Source organism: Strigops habroptila, chromosome 8 (genome assembly GCF_004027225.2).
Source record: "Strigops habroptila isolate Jane chromosome 8, bStrHab1.2.pri, whole genome shotgun sequence".
Taxonomy (NCBI): Eukaryota; Metazoa; Chordata; class Aves; order Psittaciformes; family Psittacidae; genus Strigops; species Strigops habroptila.
The window spans coordinates 37,271,905-37,294,824 of NC_044284.2; the positions used below are offsets into that span (position 1 = coordinate 37,271,905).

Consider the following 22,920-nt stretch of genomic DNA (forward strand, 5'->3'; position numbering starts at 1 on the left):
ATTTGGTGGCAGCTTCACAGCAAACCTGCTGGAAGCAGACCTCCCTGCAACACCTTGTGCAGCTTTTTAATTCCCATGCTTAACAGTAAGCTTCATACTATACTTTAGCTGTCCCTGTGCAAGCACGTCCTTGGGAAGAAAGCACTGAAATAAATCTCATGCCTGCCCAGGTTGGATGGATGTCTGTCCTCATGACAGGCAATGCCCTTCTGGCAGCCTTTCTCTGCTCTGCTTTTGCTCCTGCGATGAGAAGCAGCTGTTCTTGTGTTCAGGAATGAGCTTCCACGTCGCTGGGACAAGGATCTAGTAACAGGATGCAATATCATCTCCAGCCCTTAATCCGCGCCTCAAAGACGGAGGGGCTGTTTATCTCTAGCAGAATAACACTAAGTGCCAGCATCAACTGTAGGCAACCTTCCTGTACATTTAACACTATCAGTTCAGTGTTAATGTTTTAATCTTTTGCTTGCTCCTTCTTAGAAAGGAGCAGCAAGTGTTAGTGAAGGAGCAGCAGTTTTAAAAATGTCCTGGGGTTTTCTGCAAACTCATAGGCTGGGGTCTGTTTTGCCTTGGTCATTTAAGTTCACATAACTTCAGATGAGCATCTGTTTTATTCTACATGCATTATTTATCTCCTGCTGTAAAAAAACCCTTTGCTGGTGTCAGTTAGCAGGATGTCTTAGGAGCCCAGATCCCTTTGCTGGTTGCAAAGCAGCCAGCTAGACAAGCACAAAAATAAGCAAGGACTTGGGAGTACAAAATCAGAGTGAAGTGGACAGGTCTTCAAAATAGTTTTTCATATTAGAAAGCGCTTTTCTAACAGAACTGGATTTTTTGAGGGTTGATACCTGGATCAGTAATAGCTTTTAGGAAGAAAAAAAAAATTATAAATTTTTATTCTGAAATAATTATTTCTGTAGAAATATGCTGTATTTAGATTAAGAAATGAACAAAAAACAGTTGAAGCAAACATAAAACAAATTCTTGAGATAAACCCGTAATAGGCTTCTCTCCTCAGAATTTAGTCATATGGTGTAGAAAAACTGAAGAAAATTTGCAGGAAGGAAACTTTTTTAATTATTTGAAAGGGGCCTATAAACAAAGAAGATTATGTTCCCTTCTGCCACTGCTGTAAGCAAGCAGGATTTTTCAAGTTGACCATTAGTTAAATGCATGTTTCTCTTGCTGTTCGAATCTTTTTTAGCTCCTTAGGATCAAGACTGATAGGAGACAACAGAATAGGGCTAGCAATTGATAGGATAAGAGTAGGAATTGAGTCTTGCAGGAATTTGCTTTGTGTATGCATTTGGGGGAAGAAAAGAAAGGCTTTCAGCTGGTGTGAAAATCCACATGGAGTGATCTGCTGGAAGAGTTGCTGTGAGCTGCCATTCAGTTGACATTTGGGCTTGCTTAGTCTGGGATCTTGGGAAGCCCATGTTCAGGTTTACTCACAAGTATCCAGCATGAGCTTAGGAAAGTCTGTTGCTTTTGATGTCTGGCAGCAGGGACCTTGGGAAGGGATGCTTCAAGGGCTGGGAGGCATGTGTGATAGATGGGTGGTTTCCTTTGGTGGAAGATCTTGCTGCGCTGTGTGTGACCTTGCTTCACTAAATGGTGTCTCGGTTTTTTTGCCTCCTTGTCTTTGCAGGGCAGATTGCGCCTCCCAGCCACCTGATCAGGGTGGAAGGGAACAGCCATGCCCAGTATGTAGAAGACCCCATCACTGGGAGGCAGAGCGTGCTGGTCCCCTATGAACCGCCCCAGGTATGTTGCGAGCTCTGGGTGGTGGCATCCCCGCATATGAAGGGATGGGGGTTGTAACCGTAGTAAAAGGAGTCAGGATCTTGTGCTTTCCCCATCCTCATCACAACGAATCTCTTCTTCCTCTTTATCAAAAATGAGTTTTCAAACACCCTCTCTATCCCTTGAGAGCAGGAGTTCTTAATTTCTTCTAAGGAATCCTTGTGGTGGGGTCTATTTCATGCTAGCCTGCAACACAGCTGTGGAATTACAAGAGGAGAGCCTGGAAAAAGTAGAGCTTTCTATACACCATTTCTTCTGCTCATCCGCTTTGTCTCATCCAGGTTGGTACAGAGTTCACAACAGTCTTGTACAACTTCATGTGTAACAGTAGCTGCGTGGGAGGGATGAACCGGCGCCCGATCCTCATCATTGTGACACTGGAAACCAGAGAGTAAGTAGTGCATCACCTTTGCTTGCAGGCGGCCTTCTGGCTCCTCTTCTATTTGGGGTAGCATTGTATATCCTTAGTGACAGCTTGATGTAAAACGCCGTAGGACAGTTTTCAACTCTCTGCAGGTGGGAGTTGCTCAGCACCTGGGATGTCCTGACGGGGAAATAGGAGGTTTGGGTCTGTCTGTGCATAGTCTGGTGTGAAGTTGAGGGATGCTGCTGGCCTGCATCTAAGCTGCCAGCTGACGTTTCCTCTCACCTCTCTTCCCAGTGGGCAAGTCTTGGGCCGCCGATGTTTTGAAGCTCGCATTTGCGCTTGCCCAGGCAGAGATCGCAAAGCAGACGAGGACAGCATCCGCAAGCAGCAAGTCTCCGACAGCACAAAGAATGGTGATGGTACGAAGCGCCGTAAGTAGCTGGCAGAGCTGGGCAGATTGCAAGTCATGCTGTCACTGGGTGCAGGTGCGACCTCGGCTCTTGTGCTGCGGGGATGAGCAGTGCTGTGCATGGGCTTGGAGGCAGGAGGGCATTAGACATCTGTTCTCCCAGAGTCAATCAACCTTAAAAATGAGTTGGTGTCCACAGCATGGGTTTGTGGGCGCCCTTGCAGCACTGCCTGTTTTAGATTAGACCTGCCAGCAGTGGACGGACAAGGTGTTTATTTGCCACCCTTAAGTTTCATGGCTGGGATTCTGTAATCACTTTTTGAACCTTTACTGCTTGTTTGGGACTGCGCTGTCATTCTCTGCTCCTTCTAGCCAGTGTCGTGTGCTGTGGCATGTGTCTTCCAGCCACAGGGATCCAGATTAAGACTGCATGTAAACCCTGCTGTGCATCAGAGGTGCTCTAGCAAGTGGCCTCTCTCTGTGCTCTAAAGAGTGCAATGTACTCATCAGACAGGCACAGTGTGGAAAACCAACTTTGGTTTCCCACGTATGCTCAGTGACGTACTAGGCTGAACAGGAGGCAGATTGGAGAGGAGGCTTTGTTTTTGCAGTGAATTCTGTATGCTCCCTGCCTGTTGTCTTGCCTCCATGGATCACGGATCCACCTAACAGCTCCTGAGCACTCTAATGCCAAAGCTCACAGTCTTTCCTGCAACGAGCCAGGGCTTGTTCTAGGTACGGCTTACTGGGGTTTTGCCATATATCCAGTGCTTCTTGGCTGATGTTCCCCCAAGCGTTATGGCCACCCAACATCCACAAAGTCATGTCTGCCTTATGGAGCCAGGAGCTGCAAGAAGAGTTCTGGAGTGTCTTAGGCAGAGATCTTTCCAGAGCACTGCAGATCTGAGCTGGTCATGCACTCTCATGTCTCTCTTGTATCTCCCTCCTTTTTTTTTTTTTTTTTTCTTTTTTTTTTCTTTTTAAATTTTTATTTCTACACACACACCCTTTTTTTTCTTTTCTTTTCTTCCCCCTTTTTTTAATGGGATGCTTTTGGGGTTTCTCTTCCAGCTTTTCGACAAGGAACTCATGGCATACAGATGACATCTATCAAAAAAAGACGTTCCCCAGATGATGAGCTCTTATACTTGCCAGTGAGTTCACTCTATCTTTGCATTTACTTTGTTTAGTATCTTCCTTAGTGACTTGAGGCAAGTCAATGGCTCACCTAGACCTCAAAGAGAACTGAGGATGGGATGTGGAATTTTTTATTATTTTTTTCAATCCCCTGAGCAATTTTAAACACATATTCCAAACAACAAATTCCAGTAGCTGCTGACTGAGAGTGGCTTGTGCAAGGCATATGAGAATACCGCAAGGGATCTGTCTGTCCTCGTGGAAAAAATGTCTTGGAGACCTAACTGGGTTTCCTCCTCTGTCATTTCTAGACATGTGGCACTTGAGCTTCCTCTAGAGATCATGGGTGTTGTTTTACTGACAAAGGTGGATGCTTCTGTGGCTTTTATATGTATTATCATTGTAATGTAGTGATAGAAGTGAAATATGCTATATTGCGTAGGATCAGAAAGGACAAGAAATGTCTGTAATTGGCCATTTAGCTGCTTCTCCATGAGCCACGTTTAGTTGGATAAATCACAAACCACGGTGTGCTTAGAGGAGAAGGGAGGTCCAAACCCAGCACCCAAATTCAAGTACTCTTTTTTCCTCAATGCATATAAGATTCAGCAACAGAGCTGCTTACATCTGAGACAGCTAAAGATGTTTTCTGTCTAACTGATTGGATCAGAATATTGCTTTTGGTTGGCATAGATTTACATTGACCCAGATGACAAACCCAAGATACTCACTAGCCTTCAGTGTCAGATTATCACTCTTCAACATTATCTGCTGTTCCTCTAGCACAAGGTTTAGTGGTTTTGTTACATATCATTTTGTATAAACAGAGTGTTTTCATCCTGCAATGGTTGTTTACTTGACTGCACCTAAAACTCACTAAGGTGGTTGTCACTAAGGACTATAGATGCAGTCCTTTAAGGCTTTCTTCCCCCCACCCCGTTTCCTTTTCCCATGATCCAGGTGAGGGGACGTGAGACCTATGAAATGCTGCTAAAGATCAAAGAGTCCCTGGAACTTATGCAGTACCTTCCGCAGCACACGATTGAGACCTACCGGCAACAACAGCAGCAGCAGCACCAGCACTTGCTCCAGAAGCAGTGAGTATGAGTGTGCTTGCAGTGACCTGTGCAGTGAGGATAGTGGGGAGGAGGGAGAGAGGAGAGAGACACAGAAGGCTTCTGCACACTTGCTCATAGGGATGTGGCGCTCAACTGAGAGCCTCGCACTTACAGAGTACTGCACTGGCAAAATCCTTTCCAACAGCATAGCTGTTTGTTAATTCTGCGGTCAGAGCTGCTAGAAATCGATGCCAGAAGTTTGGCCAAAGCCAAATTTCTGTACAGAACTTGGAAGACTCTGAGTTTGAGATCCAGATTTCATGACCCATGAAATGAGACAAAGCAGTCCTCATTCCCCAGGCGCATGTCCTGACTGCTTTCAAGGTCCCCTTCTAGTCTCTTGTCCTAAACGATTCACCTTTTGGCTTTGGAGGGTTAACGACGAGTTAGTGCCTCGATCTTGACTTCCAGTCAGAGCCCATGGTGCAGCGCAACGAGGCAGTGCCACTGAACAGCCTGCATGCAGAAACCAGCCGCCTGTGCACACCTGAGCTGGGGAGCACGGGGTGGGTGTGATCTTCTCTCATCTGCTCCATGGGAATGGCAGCAAACATGGAGGCATCCCCATGCCTTCTGCAGGGTGTCCATCTGAGCACCTTGCCAGGAGCACGTGGAGCTGGGAGTGTGAGCACCAGCTCGGCCAAGTGCTTGGCCCCTGCTGCTGTGTGTCTCTGGTGCTGTCGGAAGTCTGGTGTCTCGGTGGTGTATAAATGCTGTAGGTTCCTCAGCTATAAAACAGGAAGCTGAAAGTTGGGAGCAAGGGTGAAACACATAAATCATTTGTGACCAGTGGGCACTTCAAAGAAAGATTCTACATGTACAGTTTTATAGTGTTTTTATAAATTGTACTTTGTCACTGACTCTCCACATTGCACATAAGAAACTTTCCATCCAGGCGGACATAGGCCCTATCTGAACTCAGCTGGTAGGGTTGCACCAGGATTACTTTGGGTGGTGTAAGTGCCAGGAGGATGGGGAGAAGAAGAAGAGCCAAATAAGTGGTTTCCATTTTCCCCTCTGTTCCCAAAGCTTTGCAGTTGCAGAGAGTGGGTCAGAGAATGACTTCCCAGACAGACCGTAAGTGGAGTCGTTTGTGGGCATTGCTTCACCTGCCATATCGGGTGACAGAAAATAGCCACCCGGGCTGTAGGTAGCCGCCAGTGGTAGTGCTTAGGATCTCACACGTTCCTGCTGGTAAGCTCACGCGTCAGGAGGCTGTGGGTAGAACTCATTCTCTGCAGAGGTTAGCAGGAGGCCAAGCCACCACGTAAGTCCCACTTGAGCCTGTAGGGATTTATTTTGGTGCCTTGGCCTTGTCTCAGGACTACTGCAATGCCATGGCTTTCTGCCAGATCTCTGCATGTGTTCACATTTCAACCTGTGTGTATTTAGTGTCAGCTGGAGTCTTGTGGAGGTGTGAAAACAGCCTTGTGCCAAAATGGCTGGAGCATCCAGGGGCTCTGGACAATTTTTCGGGGCACTTAAAATTATCATTATTTTTGTCAGTCATCTGCCCTGTTTGTTTATACTATAGCTTGTATTTACTAGCTCCTAGGCATTGCAGTCTTTGTGCACTCAGCTGTGTGTCTTCAAAGCTCCACCTGAACTACAGCCATTTCAGTTGAGAAATGGTTTTATAAGCAGAAATGGATGGCAGCAGATGACTGCTTTCACTTGGTGCTGACAGTTGCTTTGCCGTAATTTCTGTTTTCATTCTTCCTATATCAATAGGATGGGTTCCTGGCAACTGAGGTTGGTATTTGCGTTACCTTTAAGACCAGCATGTGTAAGTCCAGCCATTTAATTTAATGAAACTTCTTTTGGTATGTCTCCTGGCACTTGTCCAGTTATATACTCATTTTTCTCAGCTGCTGAGTGTGCTCAGATACTGGGGAGAAAGATTAAGAGCTCTTAAAGATAACAGAAGTGGGGAGAAAAATAACTTTGAGCGTTTGTCTAGAGCTGCTGCAGTTGTTACTGCCGACAGCCTGCCATCAAGCATCAATGCATGTTCAGGCAATAGCTGCGTAGCTGCAGTTGGGTTCTGGTGCTTTTTCCTTCATAATCCATGGTTTGACTTAAATTCTGAAGGAATGTGTTCAGGGAGAAGGGGCATTTAGGCTGAAAAGACTCATAGACAGAATTCCATCCCAGAAATGAATCGTAAAGGAGCTTCAGGTCTTGATGTGAGAGTGGGGAAAGAAGACATTTTGTAGCAACTGGTTTGGGTAAGAGCAACCTTGAATGCAAGCAGGTTGCTGGGAGATGTCCTGTCACGGCTTCCTTGTCAGGCTGGTAAAGCTCAGCAGCACAGTGACACCTTTACGAATCTGTTCTGGCTTTAAAAGAAAATGACTTTCACTTTGTAAGTTGGGATGTACTTTCAAAACTCAGTCTCAGTTTGCTTTCATTCAAAGTGTATGTTAAAATTGGGAGCTAGGAAAGTGCATACGCAATGTCCAAGTTTGGACGTGTAGGAAGCTGTAGGTACTAGTAGGGTTCTGTGGGGCTGGGATGTTTGCGAGTTGCCTTTGTCTCTTTCTTCTCAAAATGGAGCTGCATGCACAGAGCTCCACAGTCAAGCCTTGATGAAGGAATTCCTTGATTTTTCAGTTTACTTTTCCGAGCAATGGTTAACATAGAATAGCTATCTAGGTGTGTGGGAAGAAGTTTCCCTTTTATTCCTACAACATGGAAAGCTATATCTTCTTTGAAAAGTAGGAAAAGCAAGGATGAGATTATGATGGTGAAAAGTAGTTTTAAAAGGATAAATCTGTCATTTGGAGAACAACTGTGTAATTGCTCTCATGCATATACAGACCAGCATTGCATTTAGCAGGCCAGCAGATGCAACTGTCTTACTATTCTGGACTAAAAAGGACAAACCTAGCAACAATCAAAAAACTTTGAGTCCCACAAAATGACCAAAATATTGCAATGCTCCATGCTGTGCCAGACCACAATCTTTCTCTGTCTCATCTCCTCTCTCTGTTTGCTCCTTTGTGCACGGTTTTCTTGTATTTACTGTTATGCCAAATACCTTCATGATCATAGGTGGGAAGTTTTGGGTTTGTTTGTGGGGTTTGGTTTTTTTTTTCCCTGCAGTTTCTATTCTTCGTTTTTCAAATCCTGGGGCCCATATTTGAACAACAGCACACACATTTATTTAGACTTCCTTTTCATGGTCTACCTCCATTTGTTTTAAACACCTATTTGCCAGAAGATCCCTGCTGCCAGAGATACCAGAGGTGGCTTGTGCAGGAAAGATTTCTTTGATAGTCTGCTGTGAAATACAATTACCATCAATATTCCCAGGGAGTATCTGCACAGCCTTTAAGGGTTTTACTGGAAAACACTTTTTCATATACAGCAAAATTTCCTTGGTGGGTTTCATACTACTGAGCACTGTTGCCAGAACAGTCTTTATTTTAATTCTTTGTCGTAGCATAGAATCATAAAACATTTCATGTTGTAAGGTATGCATAAGGATCATCAAGTCCAACTCCCATGGTTGAAGGGTTTTTACAAAGTCTTCCAATGGCTACCAAGAAGAGGGCTCTTATGCCCAAGTAGGTTCTTATATCCCAGCAAATGTTTCTCTTCTATCAGCAGCTATCAGCCCACCGGCTGCCTTTCAATCTAGTGAGTAGCACAGTTCATTATCCAACGAGAAGGAATTAACCTCGTGAATGAGGTATGACATAGCTGAGCTATTCAGTGCCTGGAGTGCTCCAGTGAGATGGTTGTGAACTGCGTTGTGAACTGCAGGCACCCAATGTTCTCACTAGGGAGTTGCCAAGATGAAAGTAAGCAAGAAAAAGTGAGGGATTTGATATGTGAAGACATGCTGCATTTGCTTTGCTGGCTCTGAGGGTGCAGTGCCTTCTGCATCAGCTGGCAGCCTCAGGGACCCCTTGGCTTTAGTGCAGAGGGTACCTCAGCTTTGAAAAAGGGAATATTTGAGATGTAATCTATATGGCCCTTTAACAGAAGGCACCATCCTCTCTCCCTAGCACCAGCTTCTGGGTTTTAAGTAATTGAAGTTTGAAGTGGGCTCAATGAAAGCTGCTTCTCTCCTTTTCCCCTTCGGCTGAGTGCTTTTTTACCTCTTGTATTTTTTGCTGGGAACTGTATCAGGACACCATTAGGCACCATGAGACTGGGACACAGAAATCAGATTTCTCTATCAACTAGTTCTTTTCCTTGCCAAGCACTCACTTGTACCTCGGGCTTTCCAGCTTTCTAAATCTCCCTGTCACATATTCTCACTGCATGTGCTAAGGCATCTGCTTTTCCTTTCCTTCAAAGCCCATACTGTGATCATGAAGGTCGAAACTGACTGTTTCTCTCTTGCTGGCTGGTGAAAGGTCCTGTACATTCATCTTTTTCTTTTCTCTGGTTCCTTCTCTACAGTCTCCTTTCGGCCTGCTTCAGGAGTGAACTGATGGACTCAAGGAGAGACCCTCCCAAACAGACTGATGCCATCCTAAAACATTCCAGCCCCCCAAACCCATCAGTATATCCATAAACTGAGCTGGTGGGGTCACTTTGCCCAGCTGGCAGGACTAGGAACAGTGGGGCAAATACACAACCTGACAGCAACAGAGTAAATAGAGTAATATTCTGAAGGGACTCAAACTTTGCAAAAACAACAGACATTTGTACAGACCTCTTAGCTGTAGCCCATAGCATTGGGAGGTCAGGAACCACGGTGTTGTCATCTGTCTTGATGTAACGTTTTCTTCCTGTTTTTGTAATGTGTTGATACTCTTTCCTCTTCTGTATTTGTGAAACTCATCAGGGTTTCTCTGAGCAGGTCTCAATTTTAAAATGCCTCTTGTCTTGTTTAACTTTAAAAATGTGTTCATGGGCTGGAGGGTGGGGTAGAAGAGGGGTGTTGTTTTAAACAGTCTGTGATAGTCAATTTGGCCTGTTTTAATGCCGGTCATGCAGTAATAGTACAAGTATCTGAAGTATTTGTACTGCTGGAGAGGAGGTAACAATTATATGAATTGGCATTGGTAAGAATTTTTTTTTTTATTCTCTGTAGAAATGCCTGCTAATTTGGCTTCATGAATCGTTTCCCCTTATTTCTAATCTTAAGGGGTCTGACTCTGACATGAAAATTATAGGGAAGACTGGGTGACTTCGACTTTGTGCCAGCACCCCTGGCATTAATCCAGCTTTGCTGAGTTTAGGAAGGTCCGTCCTGACTCTGTGGGCTCAATCCAAGTGGGCTGAGCTGCAGAAGTTGAATGTGAGGTTGAAGTCTTTCCATGTTATGACATCCATGCGTCCCTGTCCCTTTGCAGCTGAGGATGTAAAGGGTGGAGTATCCAGCGCTGCTCATTGCCCTACCTGTAAAAAGAAGTTTGAGCTTGACCCTTTCCTTGCAGATGTTCAGCAGTTATTTGATGTTGCCTTAGAGTTTTCATCAACCATACTGCGTTTTACTCCATCACTACAAACCTCATAGTTCAAAGGGAAAGCAGTCCAGCATATGCCTCAGGCCATGCCCACCTTGTCCATTAATCCTGCAACCAGTGGCTTTTGCTTATTGTGTACATGAAGTGCATCCTGGCTTAGCAATTCCTGCACAGAAGACTTTTTCAGCACTTGTAAATCCTCGTACTGCTTGTATCAAACTTTACCTCTGAAAGCCATTTGTGTGGAGATTAACAAGGAGGATTTGAATCATTTGGGAACTTCAGTTCTCAGTGTCCAGCTAAGGCCAGCACAAAGGAGAAATGATCAACAGGCAAGTAACATGCCATGGAATTAACCTGGCATTGCTGACTGTGGCAGTAGGTGTGGATACTAGTGATGGGGGAGGAGCTATTTGAGACTGGCAATGATGCCTGCCGTGGCTTTCCCCACTGAGAGGTGCTCAAACATCCTTACATGAACAATAGCCCTTAATGCTGGTAGAGAAGTGTCTTTCAACCCACATTTTCAGACAGTGACGTCTCTCCTGAGGAACCCTCACATTTGTGGCTGCAGGAAGCAGTAATGTGAAGAACTTACTGAAGGTACACTAGGAATGATGCCCCCCACTAGCTCGTGTCTACCGAGATCAGCAATGGCTGAGGAGCAGAGCTTGGTCACAAACATCAGTGATCAGTAGCCCCTAAGAAATACAGGGGGCTGGGTCGATACTGATGGGAACCTGTGTGCCTGCAGTGCAATTGATGATGGATTTATTTGGGGCAGGTGCGTACCCAGCTCTGATACACTTGTGGTTAGGTACAGCCTGAAGAGAAGGTGCCTCCCAAATGCAGAGCAGGCCTCCTGGACACCCACCAAGGAAAAAAACCTGATGCAATGGGAGAAGACTTTTATCTCTGAACATCACGTCATCTGCTTCCAGGCAGCAGAGCTGTGATCTGAGCAGGTGATGACTCGTGCTAACATCTCCTTTGGGAGCCGTACCCCACCTCTGGATATCTGCTTCGTAGTCTTAGCAAGACTTGTTCTACCATAGTAGTGTGGGGGAGGGCTGATGGAGAATAGCCCCCAAAATTGTGATTTAGTATAAGTAATAACTAATTAAGCACTAGCAGTGATTCTTTTCACATAGCTGCAGCTCTACCATTGTTCCTTGTGTAAAGCTAACCAAATAAAGCACCTCCCTACTTTGCCTGGAAACCCCAGGAAGGACTTCAAGATTACAAAGCAGGTAACTATTGCTCTGTGCCTTTTTATTTCTGAGAAGAAAGTCTATTCCTTCTTCTGTGAGAGGTGGGAATCTGAACTGCAAATGCAGCCCAGATGCAGGATTATGGCATTGTCAATCCGTCCTTCCAATGAAGGCTTGTTCCTGGATCTTTGTCTTGTCTGCGCATGGATGGCAATACTGAAATACTGGGACAAACATGCACAAATCTGTATCTAGAGCTCTGCTCCAGAGCCTGTCCACCAGCAAGTTTGAGGAGGCAGCCCACCAAAATGTACAAGATATCCACAGCCCACACCGGGAGATTCCAGCTCATGCTCCAGTTCATTGTCTGATCTGACCTCTAGGAAATCTTTTGTACCCTGATGGGCAATAGAGCACCCGAGACTTCCTCCAAATAAGAATCTAGATTATTTGAATCCTACTACTCTCTGAAAGGGCTTTCCAATTTGTCCTCCTTACCTGTAAGAGGATGATGATAGTGAAGCTGGTCTTAATGGTGACTTGATGTGCTCTCCAGCTTACAAGGACATTATCTTAGAAAGTGTTTTGGTTTTTTTTTTTAATCAAATAACCTAAAGCTGGAAGTGATTGGAGTTGCTTCATAGTCTGTCCTCCACAGGTAAAAGATGAAAACTTTTCCCCAGCTGCCTTTTGATTGCTTCTTTGTTGTCTCTGGGGCTTTGGAAAAGCCTTTTCCTTTCAAGGAATAACAGAGTGGAATAATAGGGCCTTATCAGTCAGTCAGGTTATATCATATCACATTGTTGATGTATATCCACTCCCTGCATTATAGCTCCATTTCCTGGAGAGCAGATCGCATCTGCTGCCTGCCATGGGAAATTCCCATACCCGAAATCTAAGAGGAGTCGCTATTACCACCCTTGCCCCTCTGCTGTAGTTTCTGTCTTCCTAGTGACCATCAGGGCTCCTCCTTTCCATGCTCCCATTTACACAATAGCTTGTCCTAAGTCTACAAACCACTTGCGTGCTTGAAAAGATGCACTATTGCTTGCTTTAGAATAACAGCTGTTAGAGATGTGGAGAGCAAGGGCATTGCTCTGCTCTTTAGTGCCTCACTTCATGGGCCTTCAAAGTGGAGAGTGCAACTGAGCATCATCTGTGTCACTTGTATGCCATTACTAGGCCACATCAGTGACAGCCCAGTGCGCAACCTTACTTCAAAAAAATTTTGCTGATGGTCACATTGATGATGTATGAGTTTGGCATGTAATCCTTGCTGTTCTTGCTATGGCTAGTGTAAGGAAAGGCAGGCCCAGAACTGGACAGCTTTGAATCTACTTGGATCTCTCTGCATTGTGACTAGCTCTAGGTCTTCAGGGATAGAAAACTGTAAGCACAAGGGCTTGGGTGAAATCTTAAATGCTCTGAGCCTGAGCTGTCCTATTCTAAATGAACCTTTGATGTCATTTGCATTAAGGCTGCTTACGTGATGGTGTGCTCATCTAATGTGAATGAGAACTCTGGGACTTGTCTACTGAATCAGGTAATTGGTCTATCCAAGTAGTTTCCTACCTCTGGTGAAGAGCTGATATCCAGTGAACTGGGAAAGTGCAGAATTATATAAGGTAACTTGTGAACTGAACTGTGCTTCTTATGTGGGAAAAGGAATTTCCTTCCTGACCTCTTGAGATGATCACTATATGCCTTGAAGCATGACAGGCGATCACCCTCATATGAGCTTGCATAACTACAAATGTTATTGGCTAAATAATTACATAGCCTCTTGAAGGGAGAAATATCAGTTGCAGAATGTGACTCAGTGCCTTTCATATCAGACTGTTCCAAGAAGTATAATAGTCTCTTAATTGAAGTCCTTATACCTTGATATTAAAATGCATTTCATTGGCAATGATATCAAAGAAATGTTAATGCTCCTACTTCTAATCTTTCTGAAGACATAGTAAGTATAACTTTAATGAAAATCACTGTGCATGATATTCTTATAATACCTGGGTTTTTTTAAAAAAAGGAAAAAAAAAAAATATTTTAAATGAATCCTCAAACACCATGTAGTCTGTGTGTTCAATACCAAACCATTTTCTTGCGTTTCTGAGGCTGTTGCTATATTGATGTGTGACATTCATTTTCAATAAAATTTTGCATCTTGGTTTATCTTGGGACTTCTCTTTGACTAGATGGCTTTGTCCAGACCTTTTACATGTCTGCTCATGTAACAGAATAGTTGAGTTGAAATGAGTATGGGTATGAAAAGAAATGCTTTTGTTTCCCGTTTTATTCACTTGAGCTTGATTGTCTTTATCTTGATTCTTATGAGTACAAATGAGATAAGAATGGAGTCCTTAAGCTGTATGTTAGAGTATGCATTTGTTTTGTATAGTGTAGATTGCTTTGGGTTGGCTTGTGTTCACCCATCTTTTTATTTTTATTTTAAATCCCCAAAGTGTTTTCTAGTCTCCTAACTAGCTTTGCTGAGATCAGTGTTGGTGGAGATGGCAGAGTTAGGGCCACTACTGACCTCCTTGGAGAATCTTGTTTCAGCAACAGGCATCCTTGGCAAAAAAACAAATATTTCTAGTCAGGAGCTCTCTAAATTAAATCTGCCCTGAGCTTAAACAATGCAACTAAATCTTTTTTGGGAAGTCTTTGATTTGGAATTTCACTGTGTACATGGTGACCTCCTCACTTGCATATCATGCAGATTTTGCTGTAAGAGACTGCTTAGGTGTGTATTAATTTCAGCTGAAGCTCAGTTAAGATAGGTGCCTGAACCTGTAAAGTAGAAATGTCAGTTCTGGTCCTAAATCCAGAAGCCTCTTAGGTTAAGGGTGGTGTCAAACCTGACTTGAATTTCATGGCTGGCCTCAACTTTCATAATTGGTGAATTGAAACCTCAGATCTGAATCATTCTCTTCACCCTGAAAAGTTGGGTCTGAACTTCATGGCTCAGTTTCACTTCCCCTTGGGAGTTGCTGCCATCATTAATATTAATTTGTGAAGCTTCTTGTGCTTTCCACTTCCTTGAGTCTATGAAGTTTGCTGGATCTTGTCCTGCATCTTCACTGCCAAAGGACAGTTCACACCCTTCTGTACCTCCTGTAATTGTGTAATTAGGTAACATTTCTTCAGGGCCTTAGATACTCTAGCCTGTTAGCATACGTTTTCTCCACCCAACACTGCAAGTCTTAAAAGTGCAGGAAGCTGGAGACAATGTAATTGTATGAAACTTGACCTCGAGTGCTGCAGGTTTTAGTAAATTATCTAGGTATAAGCCTTTTCTTTCCTTTTACACTTTGCTTATTTGAAGTAATAACTATTCTCTTTGCATACAAGGAAAGCCAGTTCTCAGGAATTGGTCTAACCAGTTATACCCAGACAAACAAGTTTCCCAATGGGAAATAAGATGGGAATGCACCCTTGCACATTCTCTGAGGGGTCACGGTAGTACGGCTGAACAAGTGTCAGGCTCTGCGGCGAGCTGGGCGACCTCTGCTCTGCTGGACAAGCACAGATTGTGTGGGTATGTTGTGTGTGGGAAGCATGCCTGCTTCCCCAGCACCTCTGCCCAGTCTTGCAGATGCCCCTGGTGTCAGAGAGAGAAAAACCTGCTCTCTCGTGGCATGGTGGCTCTCTGCCAATTGGACCCGTTTTAATGATAATTTTCTGCATATCCCAAGTAAGACCCCACTCCAGACGGGATACCGCAGCCGTAACTTGATCTGGGAACCGGGCTGCCGTTCAGAAGTGGTCTGGTCTTCATGCTCTGGATTGCTTGCAAGGAAGGATTGCAGCTGGGACCCTTGGGGCTGGGTAGGGAGGAGCTCACCAGCAAGCCTCTCTGGCCCGGTTCACAGATATGCTGGATGGAGTTTGGGGCTGTCTGGACTTGAGGAAGGCTAGTGCTGTTGTCAAGTGGTTGGAATCTGATACTGTTTGCAAGCAGCCCGTGGGGTTTGGTTACCAGGTTCTCCTTAATACAGCAAAAGCTGTATGTTAGTGTCTCAGGCAGCTCTGACCATCTCAGCAGTGGTCCCTAAGGTGTATGGAGTCTGTCTTGAGCAAAGAGCCTCTGGCAGTTATACGTATGCCTGATAACAATCTGATTATATGAATAACTAGGAATTTTGGAGGAACCAAGGAAATAAATGTGACTCGATCTGAAAATTGTTTCTGCAGTCAGGTTATAGGGGTAGTTACAGTGGTTTGCGATGGCTTCCTCAGTTCTTGTTCTTGCAAAAAAGTCTTTGACCACCAGCAAGCTTAACTTAAAAATACTCATTTTGAGTTTTGGCAGCTGTTTGCTGGCTTTGCTTACGTTGTTTTCAACTGAAAAACTTAGAAACCTTTCCTTGAATAAAAAATTTGAACTGAAAGTGAAGCTTCCCTTTGCCACTGTTTCACTATTTGTTTCATAAATGTCCAGCATATATGGGAAACTTCTTATGTACTGTTGACTCTCTCTCCAATGATCTTTATTTGCAATGCTCCTATGATGTCAGTGATTTCACTAGCAGGTCACTGCTGCCACAAACAGCAAACGTAGACCATTGGATGCGTACTCTTAATAACCAATTGCTGTGATGCCTGTCCTAACATCTCCTTGGTTTGCAGGACCTCCATGCAGTCGCAGCCATCCTATGGCTCCAACTCTCCACCACTGAGCAAAATGAACAGCATGAACAAGCTGCCCTCGGTCAGCCAGCTAATTAACCCCCAGCAGCGCAATGCCCTGACCCCAACCACCATCCCTGACGGCATGGGAACCAACAGTAAGAAACCCTCACTTCTTCTTCTCCTGTTCTATGTGTGCTCCCCCTTAGTCTGGGTGAGAAGACTTGGCATCTCCAAGCTGATAGTGTTAGGCTGGGGAGCCTGGAGTAATTGCTGGAAACCTGCAGAGCCAAATACTGCTCATTGCTGTGCCACAGGGCAAGGCTTCAGCATCCTGCTCTAAACCTCACAGAGGTGAACAGAGCTACTTCTTGCTGCACATCTGGCTGCCTTCACTGTCATCTGTCTTTCAAGACTTGTTTCTTCTTCCTTTCCCAGCAGAGAAGATGCAAATGTTAGCAAACATTTTTTTCCCTCGGTTCAATTAAGATACGTCTTAGTTTCAAAGGAAATATCTGCATCTCGCAGCTCTGTAACCCGCTTCCTCCTGGCTGCTGAAGAGTGCCCAGCAGCCCTGTAAATCCGGGATGACAGACATGGTTCTGGGGGCTGAGTTTTGTTGCCCCTTTTTTTTACTTTCAAAAGCACTGGACCCTTGCCCACACCTGTTGCTGATCCCCTTCGGCTGCTCTCAGTGTCTCTGAAAACAAAGCTGTTTGGCTTCTGTATTGGATTACTCTGCTGGCTCTGTCCTGCTCCCCTCCTGCGGCAGGGAAAGCTGAGATGAGGCTTGCTTAGTTGCTTAGGTTTCTACTGAGCCTGTTTGTAAGGGAAGGTGATGCGGCACTGCTGCCGCCGACAGTTGTTCCACGAAGGGGAAAGCTCCTGAAGGACTGACTGTCATCTGGTCCTTGTGCAGATTGCAGCCCTGCCTGAAATTCCCTGTGAGCTTGCTCCACACAGGGCTTTGCAGGGGATTTAAAGCTGCTTTGTCAGTGGGTGCTGTCCTCTGGTGCTGTGCTGGGGGTGAAGCGGGGTTCCAGGGATGCCTGGGTAACAATGTGCTCCTCCTTCTCTCCTCCAGTTCCCATGATGGGCACCCACATGGCCATGACCGGTGACATGAATGGCCTCAGCCCCACGCAGGCGCTGCCTCCTCCCCTCTCCATGCCTTCAACGTCCCACTGCACCCCCCCTCCTCCGTACCCCACAGACTGCAGCATCGTCAGGTGAGAGGGAGCAGGCTGCCCAGCGCACATTTCCCACCCACAGGGAGCGGAGGCCTCATGTCAGGGGTCTTGAAGGTTCCTGCCAGGTTCCTTGACCCGTTCTCCTGGAGTACTGGATCCCAGTGGGTCTTGGCAGTCCTGGGGCTGGCACCAAGCCTCTAACCCCCACGTCTGAGCAGCTGAGAGAAACAGGGATGTTAGGACTGCAAGAAGCCAAGGGATGCAGCATCTGTTGGACTGGTGGAGCTGAGGGTGCCAGGCAGTCTTTGCAAACATTTCTTTTTTCTTTTTTCTTTTTTTTTTTAAATCTTTTTTTCCCCCTTTGGCCACCTGAGACAAGCCATGGCTGGGTTCAGAAGCTCCTTTGCCCTCCATGAGATCAAACAGGTTGAAAGATGCTGCCCATAAAGGAGGAATCCTTTAAGCTTAGGGAGGAATGTGCTGACTTGAAGTACTTTGTGCGCATGGTATGCCTGAGCCCCAGACCCACTGCCTTGCTGAAGCCCTCTATCCATGCAGCCGGCTGCCATGGGCTCAGCTGCCTTCTGGGTGAAGTGGCCTGGCAGGATGGTCCATGTGAGCCTTCCTGCCCCAAGATCCAGGCTGTGCAGCACTGGCTTTTGAATAAGGCAAGGTGCTGCCACAAGGGTTGTTTGCTAGGTGCTGAGCTGAAGGACTCCCTCATTTGTTTGATGTGGCAGCAATGTGGCTTGCTGGCCTGGGATGTCTTGGAGAAGGTCAAGCCAAGGGTGAAAGCTTTGTTTCCTGTTGCTGCAGGTTGGCTGAGTGGTTGGTTTTTCTGTGGTTTGGGCTGTTGCAGCCAGGGTGATCCTTTTTCTCTCTCCTTCCTTCCTTCCTCCTCTGCAGCTTCTTAGCGAGGTTGGGCTGCTCATCCTGTGTGGATTATTTCACGACGCAGGGGCTGACCACCATCTATCAGATTGAGCATTACTCCATGGATGTAAGTAACTCCTCACCATTTCCTTTGTTTGCACTCTTGGCCCTGCTTTAGGAACAGGTCAGAAATCCAGACTCAGTATATTTTTATTTTATATGATTAATTTGGTTTAAGACTGCTGCACAAAGAGAAAACATATTGTGAGGTGAAAAGCGGCTGGACTTAGGGCCAGCATTGTGACTGCCTTGCCTGGCACACAGAGTGTCTCCCCCTCCCCACCACTCTGTTTTAGCCCCAAAAGTGGCCCCAGCCCACATGCCTGTTAATTCTGCAAGGCTTGGTTTCAGTTTACACTGCTCTGAAACACCTCACTCGCCTGCAGACAAATAGGCTGTCCAGAAGTGGTCTGTGTTTTTCCCTCCCTGCTTCTGTTTTCTGGCCTTACCTTGATCTTCCCTTGCCACTGGCATCTCAGCCCTGTTTTGGTTTTGATTTTTTTTTTTTTTTTTTTTTTTTTCTCTTGCATGGCGCTTGCTGCAGGGTTGCTGCTTCCTTTCCTGTGCCATTGCTCTCCTCCGAGCTGGCTGTCCCGGTTTTTTGCCCCAAGATTTTGCAAAGCTGTGGTGCTTTTGCTTCCTCGCATGGGCTGCCTTCCTTCCACTGCTGCTATAATTAGAAAAGCTGACCCAAATTAACCAAAGCTGGTTGCTAATTTTTTCAGAAGCTGATATCACATTTCCCAGAGTCTAGGTAATGCTACCCTCAGGTACTGCACCAGAGATGACGAGGCCTCAAAGTTTTGTAAGGTTATATGTCTGTTCTTAAGTTTTAGTCATGTTCAAGTAAGTAAGGCAGTTGCTATAGAGTCAGACCCAGAGTTTTGAATACTGGAGCTCAGACTTAAGTTCTAAAATCCTTTTGCAGGCTTTGAAATAAACACAGCAGTTTTCAAAGCCGTTGAATTTTTGCAGCCCAGCATCCCCTGCCATAGACAACCGGTGGATCTCCCAGAGGTCGTCTTGGAGGCCTTGCAGTCCAGTTAATCATCTAGCTTTAGGTCATGATATCTCGTGCATGAACGTGTGTTTTGTGTAACTTCAGAACAGACCTTGTGTCATTAGTCCTTGCTGCTTCTTGGCTGCGCACACTTGTTAAGAAGTGGACCACCACCTTCAGGAGCAGTGGTTTGTCTCCCTCAGTGCATCAGGCCAATTTTAGCAGCACTGTTGGTTAGCAGGCATTTGCAGAGTGGCCCAGGGGCTGCTTCTGTTCCCAGAGCCCAGCTTGCCCAGGGATTGACCCATTAAGCCTTCCACCTTGCCTTTCAGGATCTGGTGAGCCTCAAGATCCCGGAGCAGTTCCGCCATGCCATCTGGAAGGGCATCCTGGACCACCGGCAGCTCCATGACTTCTCCTCCCCTCCCCACCTCCTGCGCACCCCCAGCGGCGCCTCCACGGTCAGCGTGGGCTCCAGTGAGACGCGGGGGGAGCGGGTCATCGACGCAGTCCGCTTCACACTCCGGCAGACCATTTCCTTCCCTCCCCGTGACGAGTGGAATGACTTCAACTTTGACATGGATGCCAGGCGCAACAAACAGCAACGCATCAAGGAGGAAGGGGAGTGAGCATCACGGACCCTGCACCACTCTGCCTCGGCCACAAACTGCTCAGCCCTTGTCTTCCTTCTGCTTGGTACTGCACCCCTGGACGAAGGGCGGAGGGAACCTTCTTGCTCACTCATGCTGGGTTATGCCCTTGATGCTGTCTAGGTCATACTCCTGGACCACAACCTCCACCCCAGCTCTTGCAAGGGGAAGAGCGGGTGGTATTTCCTTGAAAGCCGTTGACCTTCTTGAGAAGGTGTTGTTCTTGTTTTGTGTTTTCCTTTGGGGAGAGGGCTTCTTTTCTTGACTTTTAAATCCTCACACACCTTGTGGGCATCCTGACCTGCAAACTTGTCTCTCTCATCCAGCAATCTCGCTTTGAAAAGCAGGAAGGTAAAAATAATTTTCTTAAAAGCCAAAAAAAACCCCACCTCAACCCCAAAACCAAATGCAGAAAACCCAAAGCCACCAAACTCTGAACTGGCAGTTCATCTGAAAAATACATGGGAATCAGTCTGCTGAACGTTGCACTTAACCGGCCTCTTCCCACAGAGCTGAGTGCTCTGTTCATGTGTAATATTCTCCAGCGGAGATAGCACATGCACTTTGCTGGGCAGGCCAGTGCTTATAGCCACCTGCAACCCACTTTTTCATTTTCCCTCACCTTCTCTGGGAAAAGAAACAAACCTTCTGTCTCTTCTTGTTTTGAATTTACATTCATGTCTGTGTCCTGGTTTGTTTCAGGATATAAATGCAGTTACAGCCATTGGTCACTCTTGAATTCTGCCCTCGACCCAACCTTTAGCCATTCTGTACTACTACTGACATTTAAGCTAGAGAATTAGGCTTTGCCACATATGCAGCCTGGTTAGTTTAGCATAAGGATTTGCCTGCCTAGCCTCCAGTTGAACAGAGAACCAACTGAGAGCTGCACACTGATTCGTAGGGCTTCAGCTATCCTAAACCCAGACAGTCTTTTACTTGGACCATGCTAGATTGGTTTCATGCCAAGTAAAGTAGAACCATCTTTAGATATATCTGTAATAGGCTGGAGCCTGTTGTGATTTGTTGCTGGTGACTATAGACTAAGTGATGAGCAACTAGAAGTGGAGAGTAAAAAAAGAAAGATATTTCCAACTGCCTTGGAACAAGGACGAGTTCCTGGTAATATGAGTGTTGCTACTGCAGAAAGTCATGTTTACATGAGAAATTGATTCTTCTCTGTGGTTGTTGGTTTTGGTTTGTTTTTGTTTTTTTTTCTTTTTGGATTTGTTTTTTGTTTTTTCTTTATTGGTTCTACAGCAGCTGTGCTCTGAAGCATTTCCTCTGACTGCCAGTGATCCTGTGGACAAGTAACTGAACAGAGTGCGTGTTTTCACGTTCATATTGGCCAACATAGTGAGACTCTAGCATATACAAAACAAACCTAACTGGAGGAGCTCAGCTCAGCACAGCACAGCTGCTTTCAAGTTGGCCTGCTCTTTTCAACAGTAAGCCTGACTTTTTGTTTGGTTGTTTTTTCGCTGAGGAAAGATGAAAAAAGCAGCTTAAATGACTTGTCATCCTACCTTGCTATAACCAAATCATCTCGTTTCAATGCAGTGGCTTTTTTCTGGGCCCTGCTGTGTTCCATGTATTTCATTTAGCCTGATATTGTTAGCATCCTACTCCATCTGTCTGTTGTGCCAGCTCTGTGTTGCATTCAAAGACTGCCTTTCAGTAACTGTGCAAGCCTATTTTGGATAGCTCTAAATGGTAATGCAAGATTGTTACTCTGTAAAGTGTGTATATAAATATTTTTTGTATGTGTAATTTTTGTTTCCTACAGCATAACGTGCCATTTTTTATTTCTTCTTGGGCTACCGGGTCTGACAGAACCACAATAAAATGTTGTTTGTTTTTCTGTTTTTGTTTTTTAATTGTTATTTTTATGCAGAACGCTTACAGTATACCTTGTAACAAATGACTTGTCACTGGACAAATATATTTGTATTTTTCATACTGAGATTCCTCTGTTACTTTGCAGTTGAGGGGGAGGGGAGCAGGTACTGGAAGCCTGTTTTATCTTTTATTTTGTAACACTTCAAAGAGCAGTGTCCTAGATTTCAAAGTATTTAACATGCTCAGTGTGAAAACTTACTATGTCTTTTTTTGTTGTTGTTTTCCTATATGCTACAAAAGAAGCGAGTCATCCTGCTCTTGACTTGGTGCAAGGGTTCATTCAGTGGGGCAGTGTTAGTGTGGGAAAAGTGTTAGTGTGGATACTTTGCAAATTCCTGGAGGTGAATTGGGCTGTGCCTTTCTCACTTCCCAGGTTTTGCATCACCATTGTGTAATCCTTTTGAGCTGCTTCAGTATTGTACCAATATTGATGCAAAACTACCATCATTTTAGGAACTAGGAAGCTTCTGACTATAAAGGTTAATGCAGTTAAGGCTGTGCCCAGAGTTTGGGTACAAGAACTTCAGTATCTGCTTTTCAACTCAGCAGTGAGATGGTCAGCGGTCTGCTTTTCTGCTGCATCACTAATGATTAAAGTATATGCTGTGAAAACCTTTCTACTGTATACCACTATGGAGCCCACTTCTGTATAACTGGAATCTTCAAGTGAGTTTGAACTGCTGTAGCTTTTACCCTCCTCTGTAGAGCTGTGATTTTTTTTTTTTTTTTTGGTTTTGTTTTGTTTTGATACATCAAAGCATATGGGTTAATTGAGCTGAGAATCTGCCAATGCTTGTAGCAATGACAGTGTTGCCTGCACCAAGACCTGTGTGTGCTTTGGAACACCTTGTTGTTGAAGTCAATGAAAATAAAAGCCAAACTGAAAATGACACTGAGTTCCCAAACAATTTCTTTTGTTGCCTGTGCGCCGCCTTGGAAATGAGCAGGAGTCTTTGCTGCTGCTTTCTCCTGTGAGCAGTCAGGGCTCAGTGTTGCTTTTGCCCACCTGTATAGTTTTCTCATCACCACACCACCCATTTCGCAAGGGTGTGTCATAAGGTGCCATCACACACCCATCTGCCTTCTTTCTGGCACGTTGAGTGGGTCAGCCCCTGTAAGCCTTGTGATGAACTGTGAAGTCTTCTGGG

General features: G+C 45.3%; 1 protein-coding gene across 2 annotated transcripts in view; it reads left to right on the forward strand.

The window, feature by feature from the left end:
* Positions 1-22,664, forward strand: part of TP63 (tumor protein p63) — an 87,007-nt gene extending 64,343 nt beyond the window's left edge. The window contains exons 5-13 of one of the 2 annotated variants that reach the window (XM_030495820.1): positions 1,649-1,764; positions 2,085-2,194; positions 2,465-2,601; positions 3,651-3,733; positions 4,677-4,813; positions 16,101-16,258; positions 17,185-17,329; positions 18,197-18,290; positions 19,556-22,664. In XM_030495820.1, the coding sequence (XP_030351680.1) occupies positions 1,649-1,764; positions 2,085-2,194; positions 2,465-2,601; positions 3,651-3,733; positions 4,677-4,813; positions 16,101-16,258; positions 17,185-17,329; positions 18,197-18,290; positions 19,556-19,852 (1,277 nt within the window). In that variant the 3' untranslated portion in view covers positions 19,853-22,664. The remainder of the gene's footprint in view (positions 1-1,648; positions 1,765-2,084; positions 2,195-2,464; positions 2,602-3,650; positions 3,734-4,676; positions 4,814-16,100; positions 16,259-17,184; positions 17,330-18,196; positions 18,291-19,555) is intronic. The other variant, XM_030495821.1, reaches the window with a different exon arrangement.
* The last annotated feature ends 256 nt before the right edge of the window (positions 22,665-22,920 follow it).